This window comes from Mustela erminea, chromosome 19 (genome assembly GCF_009829155.1).
Source record: "Mustela erminea isolate mMusErm1 chromosome 19, mMusErm1.Pri, whole genome shotgun sequence".
NCBI classification, from domain to species: domain Eukaryota; kingdom Metazoa; phylum Chordata; class Mammalia; order Carnivora; family Mustelidae; genus Mustela; species Mustela erminea.
In genome coordinates, this window is record NC_045632.1 from 47,895,948 (window position 1) to 47,920,759 (window position 24,812).

General features: G+C 55.3%; 1 protein-coding gene, 1 long non-coding RNA gene and 1 other non-coding gene across 3 annotated transcripts in view; 2 read left to right on the top strand and 1 right to left on the bottom strand.

Annotated features, from left to right (window-relative positions):
* The window catches only part of VAC14 (VAC14 component of PIKFYVE complex), a 99,416-nt gene that overhangs the window by 14,562 nt on the left and 60,042 nt on the right, over nt 1–24,812 (top strand). The window contains exons 5-12 of the mRNA XM_032326080.1: nt 433–540; nt 1,041–1,150; nt 1,448–1,554; nt 2,496–2,630; nt 3,083–3,235; nt 9,668–9,734; nt 16,424–16,568; nt 16,838–16,903. Coding sequence (XP_032181971.1) covers nt 433–540; nt 1,041–1,150; nt 1,448–1,554; nt 2,496–2,630; nt 3,083–3,235; nt 9,668–9,734; nt 16,424–16,568; nt 16,838–16,903 — 891 coding nt within the window. The remainder of the gene's footprint in view (nt 1–432; nt 541–1,040; nt 1,151–1,447; nt 1,555–2,495; nt 2,631–3,082; nt 3,236–9,667; nt 9,735–16,423; nt 16,569–16,837; nt 16,904–24,812) is intronic.
* Nucleotides 4,212–4,282, top strand: TRNAG-GCC. Its single transcript has one exon. It is a non-coding gene; the product is annotated as a tRNA-Gly (tRNA).
* On the bottom strand, nt 12,679–24,245 carry LOC116580048. The gene is made up of 3 exons (XR_004281496.1): nt 24,142–24,245; nt 23,491–23,604; nt 12,679–13,570 (listed from the first exon to the last, which is right to left on the bottom strand). It is a non-coding gene; the product is annotated as an uncharacterized LOC116580048 (long non-coding RNA).

The window sequence follows — 24,812 nt, forward strand, 5'->3', positions numbered from 1 at the left end:
GTTCTGTGACAGGTGTACAGACTTGTGTCACCAGCACAATCAGAATACAGAAACATTTTATCACCCCAAATATCCTTCCTGCTAGCCACACCCAGGACAAGGAAGAATGGCCATTCCCTGCCATTCCCACCCTGCTCCCAATGACAGAGGGCTGCTGATGGTCAGTGTACCAGGGCGTGTGATCAGATGTAGGGTTTTACTGAATGATTATCCTCTTGACTCTGATTCCTGCTTTTATCCCAGTGTTTTTGCTCTTCCCTTGGCCTGTTGGCAAGGGCAGTTGCTCTGGGACCTCTCCTCTGTAGCCGGAGCTCTGTCATTTTTGTCTGCGGCCCCCTGACCCCTGGAGCTAGACCCTGGGCCCATAATTCAGTCAGGTCAGGCTGCCCTTGGCCTCTGGCTCTCAGCAGCTCATGTGCCTTTGATCCACAGGACATTGTGACGGAAAGCAACAAGTTCGACCTGGTGGGCTTCATCCCTTTGTTGAGAGAGAGGATTTACTCCAACAACCAGTACGCCCGACAGTTCATCATCTCCTGGGTAAGGGCCAGCCCCGTGACAGTTTCTCCAGCCATAAGGAGCCTCTGGTTCAGTAGAATCTGCCCTCTGGCACAGCCTGGGCAGTTCCTGTGGTTGAGAGTAGCCTCATTGTTAAACCTCTAAGGGCCAGTTACATAAGGTCATCCAGACACGCTTATTTCGGTCTGCCCCAAAGCCCATCATGTTTGCCCCCGATGATGCAGTTCTTTCCTTGTCCCGGGAAACACGCCCATGTCTCTTTAAAGCTGGGGGTGCCATTGTCAGCAGCCATACCTGAGCCTCGTCTGTCCTTTCCCTTCTCCCTTGGAGCCAAGTCACCGTTCTCCCGCATGTGTAACAAAAGCCCTGTCTGGGGCAGTGGAGGGGGTTGCTGTAGGGCCGTGAAACACATCAGCAGCAGGGCCGCCTTCTCCCTGCCCAGTCCCAGAGCACTGGTGAGGAGGAGACGAGGGATCCCAGGCTGGTATAACCTTCCCTCCCGATTTCTTTCCCTGGGTCAGATCCTGGTTCTGGAGTCTGTGCCAGACATCAACCTGCTGGATTATTTGCCGGAGATCCTGGATGGGCTCTTCCAGATCCTGGGAGACAACGGCAAAGAGATTCGGAAAATGTGAGTGGAGGGAGGGGGCGGGCAGCTGCTCAGTTCGCACACGCCCCGCCCCCCACACCCAGCAGAGGGGTGGCTGCGGGGGAAGAAGTTCAGTCTCTCAGTCCTGGCTCATGTGCTTCCTGCCTCGCGGGAAGCAGAGAGCTCGTCTACCCCCAGCCTCTAGAAAACAGCCATCCGGCAGCTGCGAAGTGTGGTCCCCTCTCAGAAGGCCCCCCCAGGGCAGAAGCGGGCTGCGGGCGGGGCTCCTCCAGCCCTGGCTGGTGTATGCTATTTTCCTTCTCCTCCTCTCATCGGTAGGTGTGAGGTGGTCCTTGGAGAATTCCTGAAAGAAATTAAGAAGAATCCCTCCAGTGTTAAGTTTGCAGAGATGGCCAACATCTTGGTGATCCACTGCCAGACCACAGGTGGGTATGAAGGCCCCGTGGCCACCGCCACCTCCTTGGAAGCAGCAAGAGCCCCGGTGGGAGTATGAACCTGCCCCCAACTGGACTGGGGCAGTGCGGTGGTGGGTCCCTGAGGGAGAGAGATCAGGTCCTCCCAACACTGTGGAGGCCCTTGCACTTGGTCTGACCTTGGAGTAAGAATTAGAGACCGTCTTGCTGGGAAGCTTGGAATTTCACCGTGGATTGAAACGCTTGCAGGTTGGGACTTTATCCATGAGCTTCTGCTGAGTATCAAACCCCCGCAGAACTGACTGCCTCACGGCGGGGCTACTTAGTGTTGGTCGGGAATCTCTAGGTTGGCCGGGTAGCTCCGTTCACCTGGGCCAGGCTTAGCCGCACTTGGTTATACAGCCACAGTCCACTGAGGGGTCCCCTGAGGCCGGATGGTCTGGGATGGCCTCACTCATGTCTCCCAGTTAGCCGGCTGGCACCTGGGAAGCAGGGAGCGTTGGTCCATGTGTCTCATCGTCCAGCATGCCGGCCCAGATGGACCATCCGTGAGGTCCTAAGACCTGCGGTAGAGGGGAGCAAGGCCTCCGGAGGCCTGGACTTGAACCCGCCACACCTTCACTTCTGACACCTCTGCTGGCCACAGGAGGAAGGCCAGCCCAGACTCAAGCAGTGGGGAAGTGAAGTCACCCCTTGATGAGAGCAGCTGTGGAGCCCCTTTCTGGGTGCAGAGGGTGGCGAATCCTGGCCGCTCTTACGTCTGCGGCAACATTGTCGTGCCCTCCCACCTGGCACCTGCGTGGATCTTTGGAAGGCAGGAGAGTATCCATGAGGCTAGAAGCAGTGCAGGCCCTCGGGTTTCCCCCAGTCCTTTCCTCAGGCTCTGCTCAGTGGGAGGGAGCACTCCGACTGCTCGAGCCCACCCTCCTGGAACCCACCGATTCCTCTTCCAGATGACCTGATCCAGCTGACGGCCATGTGCTGGATGCGGGAGTTCATCCAGCTGGCTGGCCGGGTGATGCTGCCCTACTCTTCCGGGATCCTGACGGCTGTTTTGCCCTGCCTGGCCTACGATGACCGCAAGAAAAGTATCCTTTGCTCCGAAGGAGGCTGTGACATTGCAGGACCCGGGTGTGGGAGCATGGGGGTTCCCTTACGATCCATCATACCTCCAGATAGCCCCTGGCACCTAGGAAGCCAGCAGAAGAGCAGGACACGGATAGGGGGTGCTGGGGCAGCACCAGGGACATGGCGCTACCACTGCTGCCCCCAGGCCTCTCCTGCTTGCTTACAGATCTGGAGCAGCTCTTCCAGGTCCCACAGTTGCAAGCCCACGAGCTCACACTGCCCTGGGGAGTCCTGTTGGAAGGAAGCCCACCGGGAAAGGTCCTACGAAAAGACAAGAGCATTTCGCGGGGACTCAGGGCAGACTGTCCGCTAATCCACCCCTGGGAGGGACTGAGTTCTTGACCAATGCCAGTGACATCAGGTTTAGGGAATACCCCTAGGGTGCGGCTACTCCTTACATCAGTGGACTCAGGCATCAAAGAGGTGGCCAATGTGTGCAACCAAAGCCTGATGAAGCTGGTCACCCCTGAGGATGACGAGCCTGACGAGCCGAAGCCAGTGCTGCAGAGGCAGGCAGAGCCCAACCCCGATGATTCCCTGGCCACGCAGGAAGGGACACCCAGTGGTGAGTAGGCTCTGCCTCCTGCCCCCGCCCTCCCAGGGTGACTTGATGTGGGGCCTCCATGAACCAGCCCTGGGGACTTCCCTGGTGTTAGTTCATGTAATTCTGGTAACTACCCAGGGAGGTAGCAGTGGCTGTTCTCTCCCTTCTACAGACGGGCACAGGGAACATGACCAGGATCTGGGTTAAGCCTTTCTAAAACCTTTTTCTGTGTCCGGGTGCAGGAAATGGTTGTTTCCAATGTGGGAAGCTCTGGAGCCTGGCAGAGTGGTCCGGGTGGCAGGGCTTGTGTGGATCTTGGCCATAAACATCCAGCGGCCCAGAAGCTGGCTGCCTTGACTGTGCCGGCCGCTCCGGGGAGGAGGCTAAGAACGCTGCGGACGCAGCCTCTTCCGTCCTGGGGATTGCGCTGCCCAAGTCAGGGTCTTCGCAAAATGAAATGGCTCTGCCATCCTTTCAGACGCTTTTGACATTGTTGTCTTATTTCTCCAAAATAGGAGGAAAACCACTCTTAGGTCAATTAGAGTCTGGAGTTTGATTCTCTAAATCTTATCTCAAACTCAAACTCTGATTCTCTAAATCTTATCTCAAAACTCTGACTTTTTTTTACTAAGAGGCTTCTGTCTTCTGTGAGAGGACCCTGATGAGCGGATGTTCTCCTTTGCCGAGTCAGCCAGAGAGTAAACTGATGCGGGGCTGGCTCACATTTTTAAGGCTAACAGACTCAGGTCTGGAACCTTACTTCCAGGAGCCAAAAGAATTTCTAAGAATTTCTCCCGTCGCCATACTCCAACTTCTCTTGAACATCTGAGCAGTACGTCAGGCACCTGAGCCCCGTGGGCCTCCTGGCCTGGCCTTGGCTGGCCGGAGCAGCAGCATTCCATATGCTGGACCAGCTCTAGGGTCAGGTTACAGCTGTGCATCACTTTGGTGAGCCAGAGCAGCAAAACAGCTGGAGACACAGCAGCCCACAAGTGGAGCATTGGTGGTTCAGTGGTAGAATTCTCGCCTGCCACGCGGGAGGCCCGGGTTCGATTCCCGGCCAATGCAGTAGCTGTAACCTTTTGGATAGCTCCTTGAAGAAGAAAATTTGGGAAGATAAAGCTCCTCTCCAGGCAGGAACTTTCTTACCAGGAGAAACTAGAATCTCAGGAATAGACCTGCTTACTGTACTTTGACTGATGTATGAGTATTTTATCATCTTTTCATTTTTAGATTCTCATTTTAGAAAATTTGGAAAGTAGAGAAAAATATAAAGAAGCAAGACTGCCTCCTATAAGAGGGAATTAATGTAATCTTGGCATTTTTTTCCCATTACATATATATAACCTAATAAGATGTATCTTTTCCATGTATATATGTATACACATATACATATATATGTGAGATTATACAGTTTACATAATCCCACATCCTGCTTTTTTTGTTTGTGGGATGGCTTCTTCTGGTTTTTGTTTTGTTTTGCTTTGTTTTGTTTTTTGCTTAAGAAATTGCAACACGGAGAAGTTGTATTTTATACTGACTTTAACAGTTAATGCCTCTTAACCCATTGAGTCAGAAAGTAGGATAATGGTTGCCAAGGCGGAGGGAAAGAGGGAATTGGATCCCCGGATATCCTGGATGTCTTCGGGGGGGTGATGGAAATGTTCTAGAATTAAATAGTGGTGAGCTTACAGAACTTGGTGGTTTTACAAACAACCATGAAGTTGTATGCTTTAAAATGGTGAGTTTTATGTTACATGAAATATATCTTATTTTTTAAAGAAAGTTGCCTCGTTCCCCAAAGTGGAACCTAGCAGCCCCAACCCCACCTTTTCTGCTTATGTGGCAACACGTCGGGCCCTGTGGGAGGGAACCACTGTCTTCTGCAGGTCGTGGCAGCTGCTAAAAACCCCAGCCAGAGCACTGGGGTTCTACAGGAGTCCCGTCGCCTGCCAGAAACCAGGGTGCCGCTGCCAGCCAATGTAGCTTCTTTCACTTTTTTCGATCATTTTCCTAAGCACTCTTGCAGCAGCTCCCTGCTTAGGAGGCTCTCACGCCAGACCGGGATACAGTCAGGCAGCTTGGCTCTGGCTTTTACTGCCTCATAAACAGCATTTCAGCAGATGCAAAGCTCAGTTTCTAGTTCCTAGAGATGGTGACAGCTAATCTGGGGCTCCACATCCACGCAGACCTGCTCAGTTTGTAACCACAACTGTGCCAAAGGGCTGGGAGAAGGCCCCAGCCAGCCAGGAGACGGCGATGATTCAGCTGGTTGAATCAACAGGTTCATCCCAGCCTCTGGCCCTTTTTCTCCTTACTGTTTTGCTCCACTGCTCCAGCGCTGGTCACCTGGCCAGTGGCAGGAATTCCTGCCTCCTCTCCCTCATCCTTGGGGAGCACTGGGTTGCTGGGGGAGATAAGATCCATGACGAGGCTTATCAGCCAGGCCTCTGTGCGTGGGCATACACGCGCATGCGTGCACTTCGCCCTCACCGCTGGCCATGGGGCCTCCGCTGTGCCACACTGTCCCCAGCCCCTCTCCACTTGCTCTGGCTTCCCCTTGGCCCTGCCACTTCAGGAGTCCATAATGCAGTGTCCTTGCTCCAAGTTCCTGTAGCCCTTGAGCTAATCTGTGTTCCCTCTTCCCCTCCATGATGCTGCCTGAGTGTCTCAAGAGTCCTGGTCTAGATTCTGGAGTCAGAGTGGCCTGCTGCTGAGTCCTGGCTTCATTAACCTCCTTTCTGTTGCCCTTGGACAAGTCACTGAGCCTTTTAAGTCTCCGGTTCCTTATTTGGGTAACAATAATAATACCAAACCTATAGTGTGATGGTCAGTTTTAAGCGAGATATTTGCTTATAAAGCTTTTAGCATGTGGCAAAGGCCAGACACTCTCAGGAACAGGCGCTTTCATGTCAAATTGTTATAACACTTGCGTAGCACATACCTACCTACTCAGTAAGGCTCTCAGTGCAGGGCTTTTAGGTCCTAGTTATTTATGACCAGCCTTCCCCAGATGGTAATATGGCCCTGGTAGGTCCTAAATGAGGGACCGTAGAGGGTCAGGGATAGAAGTTCATGTCACAGGTGAGGGGGCAGAGCTGTAAATAGGGTCTCAGGAGAGGGCTGCCAACCCCCGTTGGTGGGCGTGTAATGGACTCCATCCATTAGCGAGACTTTGACGGGCCTGGACCTCTCAGCAGCATCTGTGGGCCCTGCAGATGCGGGTGCACTGGACCCGGGTCCTGCCCGCAAGGAGCTCAGGGCCAGACCCACAGCTGCTCAACCACTTAATCACTTGTGGTCCTCCATGTGGTCGTACAGGATGAGGGGCTCCACGCCAGGTCCGTGTCAGGCATCTGAACTGATCTGTTCCTTCTCCTTAGCTTCCACTCAGCCCCCACTGCACCCAGTATTTGACTCTGACTGTAAAGGAAAGACACGTGCCCTGTGGAGATTCGCGGGGAGGAAGCGTTCCCTGTGAGAGAGGCGCAGAGTAAGTCACGGACGGAAGTACGGTGTGTGGTCGATCTGTTCGGCAGCCTGTGTCGGAAGCCATAATGTTTAAGAACTTGTGCTTAGGAAATCAAGCTCCCGGTGAAGCAGGTGTTAGCTCACGTACTGTCCTGACGAGCCCGTGCGGTAGGCACTGGTTACCCTGTCGTACAGGTGAGGGACTGGCAGCAAAGTCAAGTGAGCCGCCCGGGGTCACACAGCTGCTGCCTACAGAAGTCCAGGCTCAGACTTGGGCCCAAGGGCTCTGAGACCGGGCCGCTGGCACTGCTCACACCCTGGCTCCCTGAGGAGGGAATAATCCAAAACAGGAAGCCACAGATGCACAGCTTGACTGGGAATGGGAGCACTGCAGAGCAAGACAGTCTACCATTTTTACTCATCAACTTGGCAAAAATGGGAAAAATTACTAAGACCCCTGTGTGAGTCTTGCTGGGGATCAACTGCTCCTATGTTCCTGAAGTGCATTTGTCACCGGTAGAACCTTCCTAAAGAACAACTTAGCAATGTAGGTTAAAACCTAAAATGCCTGACCCTTCCCCCAGCAGCACCCCCCAACGTGGGATCCCAGAGACGTGCGCTCACATAGGAGGACGCGTGAGGGAGGGGAAAAGTGAAAGTTAGGAAACAATCGGAATTAATTTAATGCCTGTTTCTGACACTGGGTCATTTCATCTACAAATGTGCATGTTTCTAGAAGTCAAGAGGGAAGAGGCTGCCGGGGGCATGGAGTCCTGGCTGCCAGTCCAGGCTGGCTCACCCAGGCTTCCCTGCAAGTCCTCCTCCCTTTGAGCCCAGACATGTTTCATCAGTCCCAGGCCACACCTGTCCCCACCAAGCTGTGCCCCATCCCCTAAAGGGCCTCTGGTACTAGAGAAGACAGGTAGCAGCTCAGAGCCTTTCTGTTCAACATGGAAATCAAGGCCCTCTTTACCTGGGGACTGGGGGTGGTCTGTGGTCCACAGGAACAGCACTGTTTTAAGACATACTACAAGGTAGGACCCCCAAAAAAAATGGCAGAAAATATCCTATGATTCCATTTATATTACAGAACAAAACGAAGGAAAGCAAAAGTTGGTGAGGGATATTTGCCTAACCAAAAGTTGTTACCTGCACATATAATAAAGTAAGATTGAAGGTTAGGGAGATATGGGCTGTGCTTTGCTTTGCTTGTAATTTTTAGCATGAGAATATGTTTTGCTTGTATAATTTAAAGCTTCTAAGAGGTCAAGGCTAGTACCATTTGAACAATGATACATAAATAATGATAGTTTTATTTTGTAATCCACGGAATAAAATATATATACATAATGATATGGATGGTTGGGAAGGGGCAGTTTTTCCAGATAGAGGAATTCTAGTTAATAAATGTAGAAGGACAGAGAAAAACAGATGATCACCACTAGGGAAACTCTACAGTCATTATTATTACAGACCCCACTGATGGATGCAAAATCTGCAGGGGAAAGTTCAGGTCTTCTCCAAGATATTTCCTTATTACAAAAAGGAGACTAGTAACTCCCAGGAGAGAAACCCAGCAGACACTACCACGATCGGGTGATATCAACACAGACATCACATCTCCCCTAACATGAGGCACTGAGAAGGTGATCAGGTCACTGTGGGGTGCTCTTCCAGAAACGTGTAACTTCAGCCTCATCATGAGAAAACACGCAACCAACCCACGTGGCAACATATTCTGCAGAGTAACTGGCCAGGGCTTCCGTATTACCGAGTTCATGAAAGTTCATGAAAGGAAAGTCTGCTGAACAGTCCCCGATGGGAGGGGATGAAACCAGGACAACTCAATGCAGCGAGTGCTCCTGGATTCTGTCCTGGAGCCAAGGGCGTGAGTGGAAAAACCTGGGGCATTTTGGTTTTGTTCACAGTCTTGTGTCAGTGCGTTTTCTCTGGTTTGGTAACATAGGATGTTAACACTAGGAACAGCGGGGTGAAGGGCAAACAGAGTTCTGCGCTATTTTTGCAACTTTTCAAAAATCTAAAATTATTTCCAAATAAAACGAGTTTTGTTTTGTTTTGCTCTTTTTAATTTAAGAAAATGGGTTTCACAGGCTCTCACCCCTAGCTCTCAGTAACTTTTAGTCTATGATCTGTCTTTTTAGATCTGCCCGTTCTGGACATTTCACACAAATGGAATCCTTACAATATGTGCGCTTTTGCAATTAGGTTCTTTGCCTTGGCATGTTTTCGGTGTTGATCCACGTTGGAGCACATATCAGTGTTTCACGCCTTGTTATTGCTAAGTAATAGTCCATTGTATGGTTCTAGCACATTTTATTGATCCGTTCATCGGCTCATCGGCAGTTGGATTGCTCTGAACATGGTGTGGGGTTCCGGTGTGGCCAGAAGTGCCCTTTGCTCTGGGGTATCTGTCTCGGAGTGGAACTGCCGGGTCATAGGGTAACTGCCTGAGCTCTCAAGGAATTGCCAGGCAGTTTGCCAGAGCATCCGCACTGTTCTACATTCCCACCCACGGGGTCCAGGGGTTTTTGTTTCTCCACAGTCTCACGTGGCTTACTGTCTTTGTTTTAGCCCCCGTAGTGGGTGTTAAGTGGTCCCTCCCAGGAGCTTTGATTTACATTGCCCCGGTGACTGATAATGTGGACCGTCCCAGGAGTGGTTTGTGACAACCGCTGCCCTCGAGCCGGCAGTCCCTTCTGAGATTTCCCAGATGTGTGAGCACGGGTGTCCTTCTCCTTTTGAGATCGCAGCGCCTAAAAACTTCCAAGCATGGGTGCTCTCCCGCAGGCTTTGGGGAAGGAGTGGCACTGTATCCTCGCGGCTCCCGAGCTAAGTCCTTTTCAAGAGCCAGAGTCAAGGTGTGGGGAGCTAGAGTCTGTGTCCTTATAGCAGGGATCTCATTCCCTCGAAAGACCCCAGCAGCGCTCGGGCATGACCCCTTGTTCCTCTCACTGTCCCCAGGAGGCCCCGATGGCTCTTGTGACTCCAGCTTCAGTGGTGGCGGCGGCAGCGTCTTCACGCCAGCCAGGTAAGTGGCTTGTGCCAGCCGGAGGTTTTGATAGAAAGCAAGCAGCCTAGATCTTTCTGGGCGCTGGAGATTGCAGGGAAGACCTGGGGCAAACTCTCTATTGGAGGGAGTCTGCAGGACGCTCAGCGAACCCACTCCTGCAGCTCTGACGGACGGCGGCCATGGGGAAGAGATGAGAAGCCGCTGGGGGTCAGCAAGTACGAGCTGTAAAAGTACCACCAGTGCGTGGTGGTCACAGGGAGACACATGCAGACACCTTCACCCAGCACTTTTGCTTGTCCGGAGAATGTGGGGCTGTTAGGACTGATAAGGAGAAGGCCGTTCCAGAGGCGGAGGGCGCAGAGACCGGGCAGCCGCAGGCCTCTCCCTGGTGCCAGGTCGGCTGTCGTTGCGCAGCCTTCCACGTGGGGGCGGTGCAGGCCCAGCAGCGGTTCCCCGCGGTTCCCCACATCCTGTGTGCCGGGAATGGCCTCCCGCCCAGAGGGAGTTCTCGCCATTCTGTCCCTGTCCTGAGTCCCCTGGACTCGCCCCATGTCAGTTTTTCTGTGGGGCTGGCAGCAGATGGCGTTCTCCTGCCGCGGGTGTCTTCCCTCTGAGCTCAACACTGTACCCGGGCCCTGGGGGGCGGCTCAACCCCCGAGAGGCTCTCTTCTCCCCAGACTTTCAGGATCTTTCCTCCTTCTGTGTCATTTGTTCGTTTGTACTCATCTCTCAGGACTCTGTGGGGGTGTTCACAGTGTGCGAGTACGGACTGTGGATGTGGATCGCCCCGGGACCTCTCCTAATCGCCCGAGCAAGGCAGTAGATGTGTGTTTGTCCTGTTAGTTGTCTCATGTTCCTAAGTACCTGCCTGCATTCAGCCCTGCAGGTTCCAAGATGGGACCCCTGACTGTGGTCCCCAACCTTGAGGTTCTCCAGTGGGGAGACAGAAACAGGACAGTGGTTTCTGGGTGGGGGGGTACTCAGTTTTGGGGACGAGCCATGGTACCTGAGCCTCAGCTCGCCGGCTTCGTGGCCGACAAGGCTGATCACGAGTGAGGGCTTCCTCGGCCTGCCATGCCAAATGCCTTGTCACGTCATTGGGTTTTGCTGATGTCTAAATTCCGTGGGGTCATTAGGAATAGTATTTCCTGCATTTTTGGGCTGAGAAGGGACAGGTGATCTGGGGGCTGCTGTGTAGAGCTGGGGTTGAGGAGGGGTCAGTCGAGTGCCGACCAGCTAGGGGACCACAGCAGCAACCCTGCAGGATGGGAAGAGGCTCCGCCCGAAGAGGCGGCAGGACACGGAGAAAGTTGGAGAGATTTTTCCTCTGTTTGGAAGGATGAATTGACAGGATTTGCGAATTCACATGGTGGAGAGAGACATGAGGGGAAGAATAGCCTCCAGATTTGGGGCTTGAGCCAACTCAGGATATCCTGCACTTCCCAGGCTGGGCTAGAAGGAGGAACAGGTGTGTGAGTGGCCAGTCAAGGGCTCTGTGCCCATGGCCCTGAGCACCCTCGGGGGCGGTTAAGGAGGCAGGTTTGGATACCGGATTCTGGAGCTGGGGGAGAGATGTGGATGGAGGTGCGGGTAGCTGGCACCCCGCAGAGGGGTCAGCTTCTGTTGTCAAGGCCGTGGGAGCCTGCCTGAGAAGTGGCGGGGCCGCATGCAGACCTGGGACTTGGAAGGTCTTCTGGCAGCCCCAGGGACGGTCCGTGCAGGAGGGGCAACAGCAGGAGCACCGGAGCCCGTCGCAGACTTGTCACTGTTGTCTAGGCTGCAGGGAATTGTCCTGCTCTACGAGGGTGGCAGTGTGAGATGAAGGGAGGCCTAGGAGGAGGCACAGATCGATCCCACCGACCGGCCGTGCAGGTGGGCACGACTCTCTGCCGTCTCACTTAGGAGGCAGGGGCGCCATTTGCCAGGGCAGCTCTGGACGCCGAGGCTTGGAACTGCCTCATTGGAAGCAGGCTCGGTTTATACCTGTCACTGGGGAGCCCGTGCCAGATCTACCCTTTTGAAATTAAAAACCCAAGAGCAAATCACCTCATGCTTGCTGTCTCCCACGAATGGCCATTTCCTCATGGCACCTGCTGGTCTGCATCAGAGTCATGAAATCTGAGCCAAGGTGCTGGGGCCCCCCACTCCTTGTAGACAGCAGCGGAGGACAGTAGGGTGGGTGCATGCTTCCTCCAGTAGGTGCTGCCAGAGGGGGACTGCACTTGGGCAAAGAGGCGCCTTCCAGAATCACCAGGACACACAACCCGCCCTGTGACTGTCCAGTCCTACTGCCTGCCCACAGCTTCCACGAATCCTCTGCACAGTGGAGTGTAGCCGCCTGGACACATGTCCTGACTTGGTGGCCTTGCTCCCTGCCTCAGTTTCCTCATCTGTAAACTGGGTGCAGTGATAGTACCTATCTCCTGGGGCTGTGGTGCACCTATGAATTGAATATGTAAAGAGAATGGAATGGTGCCCGGCCCACAGAAAACATTTTACATGTTTTCACAACAGTTACTATAACGAGAACCTCATCATTATGCCCATTTTACAAATGAAACAGGCCCAGAGAGTTTAACTTCTTGCCCAGAGTCACTCAGCTACTTACTGGCCAAACTGGAATTCTCAAGCCAGGCTGGTCTGCCTCCCAAGCCCACCTTTATTGGTCGCACTGGGAGAGTTAGAGAAGCTTTGTGTGTCAGCCTCCCTCACTCCGCTGCCTGGGAGCTGGACACAGGAGCCCGGGACACATATTACCGTGCGCACCGGCGTCCGTTCTGATGCCCTGGGCCTCGTCGAGGGCCGTGGTGTCCTCCGTGACATTCGGTATAGGTCTCCTGATATAGCGGGCTGCAGAAAGGCAGGTAGAAAGATCTGGAATTCAGTGCTTCCCAACTTTTAGCATCTGTTCATTGAAAAGAAGGTGTAAAGACACTTTATGAAAAACCAGTGTTGAGTTCAGAAACAATGATCTTTTATTATTAACTTTTCTTCTAGTTTGATTAGCGATGTACCGTATGAGTACCATACAAAGGTACTAACAGAATTAGACATTACAGACATGAAGTGCCACCTCCCAGAGAGAACCACTGGAATTTATCATTATTTATTGGTAGTATCAGAAGCATTATTTTATGGGTCGGTATTTTAACAGCCACAGTAGTGCCATGCATTTGGAAAAGGTAGTACATATATGTGTAAGACATGAGTTATGAGATGCTTTATGAGAAAACACGCAGTGGAAATGGAGTTTTGCAGACACCTTGAAATAACTCAGAAGCCCCCAGGAGTGACTAGTCTAGACTTTTTGGAACCGACACAGAAATATGCTTTAAACTGGGAGAGAGCTCCCTTCTGCTCTCTGGGTAAGGCAAGCCAGAGAGGAGGCCACCCCATCTCTGACTCCAGGCCAGCAGCAGCTCAGCAGCCGAGCACACCATGCAGCCTGCCCTCTGGAAGAAGGGCCCGAGTTCCCGCAGGGTTCGGCTTCCCGCAGAACATACGGCGGGGGGACTCAGCACACAGCAGCCGGCCCCACCCAGCTGAGCAGCTGAGAGCAGCCTCCTCGGCAGCTAGTGGGATCCTTCCCGGGCACGAAAACCAGTTTCCCTGGTGCCCTGGGGTGAGCCTGCGTCCCATGAGCTTCCCCTCCAGCCAGGGGACATGAGACCCAGACAGAGTGTGTCCAGCTAAGGGAACAGGTTTTCAGGGCATGGCTGCGTGGCCCTGAGCAGGTCCCGTGCTGTCTCATCCGTGCATGGAAGGATCCAGTTACGTGAACCACGAGGTCCCTCTCAGCCGTGCTCTTCTTGCCTTGCCCGCGATCTGAAGGTGCCCATGTCTGGGGAGCTTGGCTGTGGGGGAGATTGGAGAATGTCAGGGCACAGAATGTGCCACTTCACGCACACCAGCTCCATGAAATCCTTCATCGTTTGGCCTTGACACAGGGCCGCCTGAGGGGATGCCACCGAGGGCTGGCCCTTGCTTTGTCCCTCAGTAGACACACTGAGCTGGCCAGAAGTGAAGCCAGGGACCCCCGTAAAGCAAGGAGTCCAGCTGCCCCAGGGACCATCTAGCATCTTGGAGCCCTCCTTGGGCCGCTGGCATCCCCCCCAACACAGGTCAGACCACGCTTTCCCGGATTCCTCTGTCGCCCCACACGGAGACTTTGTCTACTGTACTGATAGGAAGATATATTGAAAAGCATATGTGATGACCTCTTTCTGCCTCTGGTACGTGGGGCTGCCAGGTCTGACTGGCCAGGGCATGGCCGGCCCACAGAGGGGCTGCCATCCTGCTGCCTCTGCCAGGGGCCAGTTGGAAATGGAATCTCTGGAAATGGAAACTCTGCTGAGCCTGGCCTATTAGGAGGCGGTGGAGTGTGGTGGACGAGGCCACTCTAGACTTCAGCTTCTCACATTCAAACTGCTGGTGCTACCGCTTCCCGACTGGGTGGAGGTCGGGGAGCTGAGCTTGGCGCTGCCTTCCTCCCCACGAGTCCTCGCTGCCCAGTACAGTTCTGACTCCCCCAGGGGAGTGGAAACAAGGCCTGGCTCCCACGGGCTCCATTTCGGCTAAGAAGGTGGTGGTGGCTTGCAAGGCACAGGGTCCTCCTGGCATCCTGGGCCCCGTGTGGCAGCGGGAGTGTCCTGCAGCACTTGAGGGAAAGGGACTCACTGTGGACCGGGGGCTCACCAGGTGAGGAAGGAAGAGGCCGGGATGGGGCGGCTTCCGCTCCTTCCTCACAGCCTCCCGACCCCCTCCCACGTTAAGGCCTCGGGCTGCAGGTATGCTTCTGGAACTTCTCCAGCTTCTCAAGGAGAAGAGCTACACAATACACCAGAAGGAGCCAGGTAGGGGGCCAGCAGGGTGGGGAAAAGTAGGACTTAAGAGATGAGACAGTAAGTCCTGGTCACTGGTAGGAGTGGAGGGAGTGTCTAGGAAGTGATCAGAGAAGAGAAATGCTCTGGAAGCCATAGGGAGCTCGTTAGCTGGACACTGTGCGCTGTGTCGTCTGTGGTGGTAGCCGCTGTCGTGGAGCTGCTGGGCATGTGCCGTGTGGCTGGTCTGAACAGAGGTGTGCTGTCGGGGTGAGCCATGTGCTGGATTTCAGACTTAGGACACAGAAAAGGACGCGAAGTATCCTATGAATGACATGTATATTGATTTGTCTGTCGATCCCATGTTCAAATGCTGCTGTTTGGGTATGTTAGATTCATCAAAAATATATCATTAAAATTGTACCTGTTTCTTGTTACTTGTTAGTACAAAACTGGAAAATGTGAAATTCCATCTGTGGCTCACATTCTGTTTCTGTCAGACAGTGTAAGAGAGGAATTGGTGAAGAGATTGGCTGGGAACTTGTGTTTGCCATCCTGAACTTGTTTGTCTGTGCCTTAGTTTCCCCCCATCTGTCTTAGGCTTCCAAAGAATCTAGGTGTTTGGATATTCTCAGAAGCCCCCAGAACTTCCGGCCATATGACTCCTGGGGACATCTCAGGGGCAGCCCGGGTAGAGGCTCAGCATGCCCAGCCCCTCTGGCTACCAGAGGACAGGAGTGCCCGCTGTCACCCCTGGGACGAGCGCCACGGGGAGTCATCAAACCATACTAAAGAGAAGTTCCGCTGAGCAGTTCCAGAGCTGAGAGCGGGGCCCTTTAGGGATTCACATCAAATGAGCTTCAGAGAAGCTGCGGGCGAATCAGGGAAGCGCAGGCATCAAGTTCCTGCTGCAAATGAATAATTGAGCAGCCTAGAAATACCACGCGAGACCGCTTTGTACCGACGGGCAGCAGACCTGCCTGGCCAGGGTCCTCGGGAAAGGCAGCCCTGGGTGGCACCTGTCGTGACACCTCTGGGCAAAATATGGTACGACTTGTCGCAGGAAGAGAGCCCCTCCCTAATAGCCTGAGGTTCTCTGCCCGTGCTGTCCCCATCCCCAAGAACTCCAGCCTCTGCCTTGGGGCCGAGGACTGTGTCCGGCACCGAGCCAGCGGCACCCAGCCTTCTCAGGGCTGCTCAGCAGGGCTTCTCTCTCCCTGGAGACCAGCGAGGCTTTGGGCCTGGGAGCCTGTGTCCCGCCGGAGCAAAGCACAGTCAGTACAAGCTCTGTTTCTCAGAGGCAGAGGCTGTGTTGCCTCTTCCCCTGCTCAGTTACAGCTTCACAGGCATCTCTCATGTCTTCTCAAGTGAGCCAGGCCCCGTGCCAAATGGCCTGGGGGATGGCGAGACCTAAATCCTCGACCCTGTCCTTACTTGAGAAATGTTCTTCGTTTGCCTGGTGAAAAGCCTGTTGGCTCCTCAGACTGCTTGCAGGACTCTCCCCGGGACTGGCCAAAGGTGGCGGGTTGATTTTATCATCTGAGGGTCTGGACTCCATGCCCTGAGGGCTGATGGGGCCCAGCTCCGTGACATCAGATGGGTTTTCTCCTGTCCAGGCCAGTCTCATGCTGGGGAGGCGGGCACGCACGCAGCAGACTGGCCCTCTTCCCCCATGGGTGGTTGTCAAGGCTCCGGCCTTAGAGAGGAAGGAGGAAGGCCGAGGGGATGAAGCCAGCCCTGGGGGACCCATGCCGGGAGGGTACCACCTGCCCGCTCCGGACCACCGCGCCCAGGAGAGGGAGGTGGAGTGCGGTTCTCAGCGCTGTGGCCTTGGCGGACCAGCTCCAGTGGCTTCAACCTGGCTTTCCTCCCTCATCTTGCCCACAGCACCGAGAGGGCCCCAGTCACCCTCCACCTCGATGGCATCGTGCAGGTCCTCAACTGCCACCTCAGCGACATGGCCATTGGGATGATGACCAGGATCGCCGTCCTGAAGTGGCTGTACCACCTCTATATCAAGACTCCGCGGAAGGTGAGTCCCAGGGCCCGTCAGCCCCAGAGGCCCTTCCAGGCTGGGGCCTGTTTCGGGGCCCACCTTGATTTTCAGGGCCTGCCTCGTGCTTGGTAGGCTTCTGATCAGTGCAGTACTAGAAAGCCCCAGGCAGGCAGAGGAGTGACAGCTGCTGGAGGGGTCCCAGGAGGGCGTGGGGTGGTCTGTGCAGGGTAGCGAGACCCCATGCGTGCTAAATCCAGTGGTGGAGCAGGGGGAGCTGACGGGCAGCTGCCTTCTCTGCTCTGCAGATGTTCCGGCATACCGACAGCCTCTTCCCCATCCTGCTGCAGACGCTATCGGATGAATCCGACGAGGTAGGTCCCCTGTGCCCCCTGCCGTTTGTGCTCGGCTGCCTGGCCTCCCCTTTTGAGTGGCCGATGGGACCTGGTCGATGAGCGGTACTCGTTCTGTTGTTTCTTAAATCGGCATCCCCAGAATTGCTCTCTTCCTATCTGGTAAAGTGCGTTGCTTCCAGGGAAAGCCATGTTTAATGCTCTTGGCTTCGGGAACAAGGACTTCCTCCACTAGCCCTTGTCAAGAGCACCGGCTCAGATGAGCAGAACACCAGCCTCGGGGGGATCCGGCTCGTCTGTAGAAGGCGGGGATGTGGTGGTGGGCATCTCAGCTGTGGGCTGGGCTCCCGAAAGCAACGTCTGGCCCCACTTAGCTGCCTGACTATGAGTTAAATCGCTTCACGACTCTACCCGTCCAGTTGCTTCTCTGCACAGTGGGGCAGTGCAGCACATGGCTGTGAGGGTGACCTGACCCTTGGAAGATGCCGAGTGCCGGGCTGACAGCGTGAGCCCCTCCGGAGCTCTGGCTCTGTTCATTTCACCCAGACCTCATTCTGCCTTCTGGTTTGAAATTATCCCTTTAAGCTTTGCTCTGCTGGGGTCATCAAGAGCAGAAGGGGGAGGCTAGCCCAGAGAGGGGGAAAGAGAGCTGGGTCCTGCGTCCTTCAGCCGTCCACGGGAGCCCCCACCTGTCCCCACCCATTCTCAGCGGCGTTCCATTCTGTGCAATTAGGCTAAGGCAGTTCTTTTTCAGGACTCCCTAGCCTCCCAGCCAAGGGACAGGATTTGCCCCTGGGGGTTGCCATCAACCAGGATAGCATCCCTTCTCTCTCCCCATGCCAGCTCCTGGCTGCCTGTCAGATGCTGGACAAGTGGGCCTTGACTGCTCCCTCTCCTTCCCCCTTCTGGGCTGTGGGCAGCTGTGGGCTCCAGGCAGAGCTATGTGTGCCCCATCAGGCGGTGGCCATGGGAATCCACACTGCCCATTGGGAACATGAGAGGGGACAAGATCTTGGTGGGCGGGGCTGGGCGGGGCAGGGGTGGGTTTCACCGCTCACAGCTTTGTGTGCATGAGGCGCCTGAGGCTGGTACCAGGCTGTGTGGGGCCCAGGGTAGTTTTCCTGCAGCCTGAATTTGTTTTCTTGGACCTGAGCTGAAAAGAGATGCACACAGGCAAGTGTCTACCTCTCTGTCCTCTGAGGTACTCCGCATTTCCAGAAAAATCCAAAACAGATGATCTGGGCATCTGCCCTTGACCCTTCCTGGCTGTCCTGCGCGCGCGCGCGCACACACACACACACACACACACACACACACACACACCCGCACTCATGGTCTCTCTCTGCCTTCCCCTCTGCACCCCACTGCAGTGTGGGGCCCAGGAGGACACAGCCTGGTTCTGGCTGAGTTAGGGGTGACTCACTGCACAGTCACAGCCCTCATTTCAGTGCAGAAAGGAAGAGCAGAACTTTGCTGATTGGTTCCTTCCCTAGGACTTCACTGGAAGCAGCTGAGTTTTCAATCCTTTAAATTGAGTTGTTTAATCCCATCCAGCTCTTTGCTCGTGACGGGTTTCTGTGTGCGTGTGCATTTACGGGGAGCGGGAGGAGATGCAGTCCATTAAACAGCTCTGTTCAGGTTGCGGCTGTGGAAACTCGATTTGCTGAAGTGCCAAATGTTCTTGGAGCTTTGGGCATATCTTGCGGGCTCCTGCTGGGAAAGGATTGCAGCAGCTCTTGGGGACAGTCGCAGGGCTGAAGGGGGGCTGTTGCCGTAACAGGAGCAGAGAGTCCCTGCTTTCCCATCTCTCCAGGGGAGGGAGATGGCGGCCAGGATAATCGGTGGTGAGTCCTGCTTCTGCCCCATCCTGGTTCTTCACCAGCTCCCATTCCTAAGTGTCCCCTACCCATCTCTTTGGCAACCTTGAGGGCATACTGTGTTCTTGGCAATGGAAATACAACATGAACAACACAAAGTCCCCCTTCTCCTGGAGCTTCCTTTCCGGGGTATCTAGAAATCACTCTTTGGTGGGTTTTCCCAGTATTTCCAAACACAGCCCTGATTTCACATCAGAGCTCCCTGAGGTTTAAGACCCTGAAAGCCCATTCAGTCAAATCAGATCACAGCCAGACTGGTGGGGACAGGCCTCTTCCTATCGATGGCCTCACGGAGACTCCTTCACGAACAGAATTTAGCTACAATGTTACATCTAGCCAAGGGGCCTCCAAGCTCAGGTTATCCCACTGTTTTGGGTGATTCTTAACCACAGCTTGTATGATGAAGTCATCCCTGTGCCAGGAACTGTGCTGGATTCGGGGTATCTGGGGAACCCTCCACAGTTCTGCGGGGAAGGAATTACTGTTTCCATCTCCCAGTTCGGAAAACTCAGAGTGAGGGAGGTGAAGCCCTCACGACAGCTAGGAGCTGTGAGCTAGGAGCTGTGAGGCCAACTCAGAACCAGATCTGTGTGACGCCAAAGCCCGTCCTCTCGTTCGCTCAGCCATCGGGCCTGCGTTCCCCCAGGTGTTGGTCCCGGCCGCCCCCATCAGAGCCTCGGGGAGGTGGGAAGCTTATGTTTGGTAAGTCAGCAGCCCCATTTCTGGCTGCCTTCTCCTGTTCCACAAGTTCTTCAGAACAGTTCTCCAGGTAGTGTGGAGAGAGTTGGGGATACCCTACAGAAGTTTCAGCTCCCAGACCCTTTGTCTGTTTTCTTATCGATTTGAAGAAGCTCTTTGAATACACAAAGAGGACCGGGGACATTCCGTTGCAAAGACTTTTCTCTCCCAGTTTGATTGTGATAAACTCAAATGCTTCTCACCCTTGGTGAGAGTCGCTGGCCTCAGGAAAAAGAGTGTGCCCAGGTGTTCCTGAGACTCGAGCTGGGCGCAGGGAGGGGCAGAGCCTCAGAGACCTACCATGTTCCGTGGCCCCGTTGGCACGTGGCCCTGCTGGGGTGTCTTGCCTGTCATTGTCACTCAATTCTTCTCCAGTATTGTTTGGTAGTCCACACCCTTCTGGCCCCCTCAGTTGATTCTGCTTTTCTGTCATTCAGGATAAGTGGCTGTTTCCTCAGTATCGCCTGCTCCTTGCACACTTCTTCTGAAAAATCCCTTTTGTCAGAAAGAATTTGCAGGTGTCCAATTAAAATTCTTGGCACCAGACAAGAAATCCTCCCATTAGCTGGAGATGCAATTACATGTTTTTAAAAGAAAATGCAACCCTGTTTTCCACAGCATGGAATGTAGGTGCTCGGAGCTTCCTGCCAGACCCTGGTAGGGAGGTGGGCCTGCTTCTTCCCCTGACCGCAAGATGCCAGCTGTCGGCTACCTCCAAGCCTGCAGCTGCCTGCGCGAGCTCCACCCGTGAGCCCCAGGATGGCTCCTCTCAATGTCCCTGAAGGTGTGGCCGGTCCTGGAGGGGCCTTGGGACCACCCTGAGTCCTCACCCCCAAGCACCATTGCCTCTCAGCCTGCATCCAGAACCCTCGGTGTGTAAAGCTGGCGTCCACTGGTCTCCATCTGTCCAAACCCATAGGACATACAGTGCCGGGAGCGAGCCGTGAGGTAAACTGTGGAACGCTCCCACCCAGGTGCAGGGCTTAGCCCTTTTCTGTAAGTCATTTTGTAAAGCCTTCAAGCCTTTTTTGTAGGTCTTACTCATCATGAAGCTTATTTTCAGTATTTTAAGTTTTGTCGTGATGTTGAGTGGCATCCCTTTTCAGTAACATTTTCTCCCCAGGTGACAGTGCAGTGGTTTAAAAACTCGGGTTTTGGGGCCAGCAGTCCAAGAGTCTGGTCCTGGCTCATCACTCAGAAGGTGGTTAACCTTGAACTTGAGCCAATGAGCTGGTCTCGCTGAGCCCCGGTTTGCTTATCCGAAAACCGAGAATAATGGGAGAGGCCCCCACCTAGGTGTGGCCCCCCAGGCGAGCATTAAATGAGGTCATGGGTATAGAGTATACGACACATGTGAACACGCGTTCTAGCTCCTCTGATGCCGGTACTCATTTCTGTCAACACGGCGACGATACACACGGAAATCAGGAAGGTGGGCTCTGCTTTTTCCCCACATCCTTCCTGTCCCAGCTTCAGCTGCAAAAGCCGGAACAGAAGCCGGTCTCTGTCCTCTGTCCTCTGTCCTCTGTCTCCCTGCCTGTCTTAGGACTGCACAGACCCCATGCGGATGGCCGGGTGGGCGGGCTTCTTTGGGAGATCATTGTCCATCTCCAGCCATAGGACGACCAAGGGGAAGGCAGTGAGCAGCACCTCTCTCTGTATCTTCCCCTTCCCCACCCCCCTCCGCCAGCGGCCCCAGCCCAAGTCAGTGGTCTGTGTGCAGCATCACAGGTGGAAGGGTGGTGCTTGCTGCCCTGGCTCCGGGGAGAGAGGAGGGACAGCATCATCTGCAGAGGGCCGGCCTCAGCGGCTTCTGAGCCAGTTGCCCAGAGGCAAGCCTCAGGGTCCATGGAGATCCAGAGGGCACACACTGCCCTGGGGCCTCCAGAGCCAGCTCGCGCAGAGTCCTCTCACCTCTCGGAGCTGAGGTGTCCTTAATGCTTCAGAGCAGAGTTTCTCATCCCGGGAGAAATGCCCCGCTTCCAGTCCCCTAGGCTCCAAGGATCGGTGAGGAGAGATTGCTGAGGGGAGTTGATGGCTCATGATGTACAAGCGGAAAAAAAGAATGAGCCTTTTGTCAATATGGAAGCCTGCAGGGTAGGACCATGAGGACTGCACAGGCGGCAGGGGCCGGTTTCAGGTCTGGAGCCCATGTGCCATGTGCGGAGTGTGGCCGGCCCACGCAGGCAGTGTGGCGGGCTGGCTGTAGGCAGTGATCAGGGGCATCTCTTCAAGCACCCCGCGAGAGCTGTGACATACCCTGGTCCAGGGCGACCGGGGCCTTCACTGTCCTCAACCCCGCAGCACACCAGAGGGGTGTGCAGACCCGTGGAGCAGGGAGCCCAATGGGTGGCTCTCACTTTTGCCACGTCCTGGAGCTTAGCGGGGACACAGCTGACTTTGGGGGAAACAGGAGAATTTTATGTTTTCATGGTCTGGGTCCTAGGAGAAATGGAGAGGTTTTCCAGTCTCTCAAAGGAGAGCGCTCACTGGGCTTGCCTTTCCCGGGGACTCTTACCACTCTGGTCTCATGGGTCCGCTGCTTCAAAGGGATTTAGTTAGTGGCGACAAGGCCTTAGCCAAGGGGAACTCCCCCCAGAGAGAGGCCCCAGACTGAGACCATCCTGCTGGGTTCACTTTCTTACTCAGGGTCCAGGGTGGCCGGGGCTGCACTATCCTGTCCCCAGGGGCGGCGTGGGGGCAGGTGCAGCTAGTGGGGTGGGCCGTCGCTCAGTGTCTGCCCCAGCAGTGGGGTTTCCACGCCATTACAGTCTCTTCCTTTGAGGGCAGCTCTGAGAGCTGATGGCCCACCCAGCACCCCCACTGCTGGCTGCCCTTAGAATCCACAGTGGGTGCTGGGCTCAGACCCCTGCATCCGTGGAAGTGACTGAGAGCCAGAGAGGGCGGAAGGCGAGGTTGATGGGGCGGGTGCCCTACTCAGAGCACATTGTTTCTGTCGTGACCTCTCAGCCTGGTGCTCTTGGGCTGCTTTTCATTATCTCCAGTTTGACTTAAAAGGACATCCAAGTGTGAGGAGGGTAACTTGCCCAAGCTCATACCGCCAGGAGCCAGAAGTTGGGTTTGTCTGTTCTAGAACATCTAAAAGCATACAAGAGCTGACCTCAGTGCAGAGCAGGGGTCCAGGCAAGTGGAGGCACAGCGTCATCAGGCTGTCCCCTCTCCCCTCTTCGGTTCTGAGCACTGAACCTTGTCCTGCCTTGTTGGGCTGTTCGCCTTCCCAGGGCCCATGCCGAAGGAGTGGTGCTGGCCACTGGGCCGGCGAGGGGTGGTGTGGGAAGTGGCCTGGAGAGGACCGGGAGGGCAGGCCTCTGCCCTGCACTGCCCCGCTCTCCGTGGGACCCGGCACGTCCCCGGCACCTCCTTGCCTCCATCCAGCGCGGTTGGCCTGCTCTGCGTTCGTCCCGTCCAGCTCTGACTCTGTGTGGTCCTGACCCCACTCCCTGGAATACTAATGGGGCATGCTCGGAGTGGACCGTCTCCCAGATGAATGGGGTTTGCTCCTCCTCCGGAGATCCCTGCCTCAGTTTTCCTTTCAGTCCAGTGTTCATTGCCTCCACTCTCCAAAACAAACAAAAACAACTCCTCAGTCCCCAGGATTCCTTTACAGTCAGGTCAAGCCTGTGGGGCAGATACCAGCCAGAAAACCAAGGGGCCACATGGTGGCCACAACCAAGAACGTGGTTCCTCTTGCCGAGAGTTCCCCCAGCCTAGGGACGTAAGCTGGGTCCCGGCAGGGACAGCGCAAACAGGAGAGGGCCCTTGCCTGCCATCGCCTCCCCAAGCCACTGCCCCCCCCCCACCTCCTGCCCTGGCGCCATGCTGAGGACACAGGGCGCTCACCCACACGGCTCTTCCTGTGGGCTCTCCTTGTGGCTGATGCTGCCACTTCCTTTGGGGCTTCTGAGAGAGAGTGAGAGGAGGGAGGAACATGCAGGGAGAGGGGCAACAGGGAACTCTCAGGGCTGTACTCACAGTCCCCAGGGAAAGCCTGCCCGGACCCACAGCCCAGCGGAGGCACCAGCAGTCACCGCTAGGGGTCCTGGCAGGATTTGGTCTTCTGAAAGGAGTTCTGGCAGCAGATCATTGCTGGGGAGGAGAGAGGACCGCCTTGGTGATGGTTCTAGAATTGTGCCTGCTAAGACGGCCACAAGTGAAGGGGGACCCAAGTAACCGCAGCCGGCCTGGCAGCATTCTGCTCTGGGGAAGGCAGGTCTGTGTGCCCACAGAGTCTGTAGTGTTTCTGTCTAGGTGGACTCCTTCCCCTGATGTGCAGGTGAGAAGCCAAAGCTGGCACAGTAGCCAGTGGACATGCAGGGGGCAAGGGGCCTGCTGCCTGGTGGCCCCAGGCTCCCAAGGAAGGCAGAGGTGGGGCTCAGGAGGGGAGAATAAGGCCCTCCCTGATAGAGGGCCCAGCAGCACAGGAGGGATTCCACAAAGGAAAGCCAGTTGGGAACCGCCTTCCCCTGGGACAGGGCTGGTGGCTCTTGGGAGGCCAGGCTACAGGGCTGAGTGACCTGCAGGGGTGAGCACACTCCCTGGCCCTGGGCCTGACTGCCTGCTCCACCCACCCCACCCCACCCTCCCCCCCCCCCCTTGAACTCAGGAAGCGATCGGTAATCTTACCTAGAAAGGTCAAGGTCCAGTAACCAGATGTCAGCCCCACAGTGGAGCCATCCACACAGGAGCCACTGTCAGAATCCTCTGGAGCCTTTTAAAACCCAGCTGCTTCGGCCTTGACCCAGACCTCCTTAATTGTTCTCTGAGGTCAGGCCTCGTCGCCTGGGTTCTGGTATTTTCCATTCACTTGCTGCCTGCCAGACCCTGTGCCAGACAGCCTCGAGCATGCATTACCTTAGCACATCTCCACAGCAACCCTTCCCGGGTGGCCTCTGCTGTGTCCCCCACTTCACCGAAGCAGAAACCGAGGCCCAAAGGAGGGAAGTAACTTGGTCAAGACCTCAGCTCAGATGCCCCTGGAAGCCTAGTCTCACACCGCCCCTCCTCCTGCACATCACACAGGGCCCCCTCTGTGTGTCCCAGCGTCCTGGGCCCTCACACCCTCCCAGAGCCCTTGTCACACTTTGGAGGGACAGAGACTGTGTCCACTATGTGCTCCGAAACCGGAGGAGGGGCCATGGCTGGTGAGCCGCCCCTCCCCCCACCTGCGTTGGGCCCCAGCCCTGCCAGAGCACACCTGTCTCCTTGGGGCCGGGTGCGCCTCGCCAGCACGTACACTGGCGTCAAGCAGAGGCCTGGTGGAGGGCAGGGGACGGGGAGCCCGGCGCTGCTCTCCC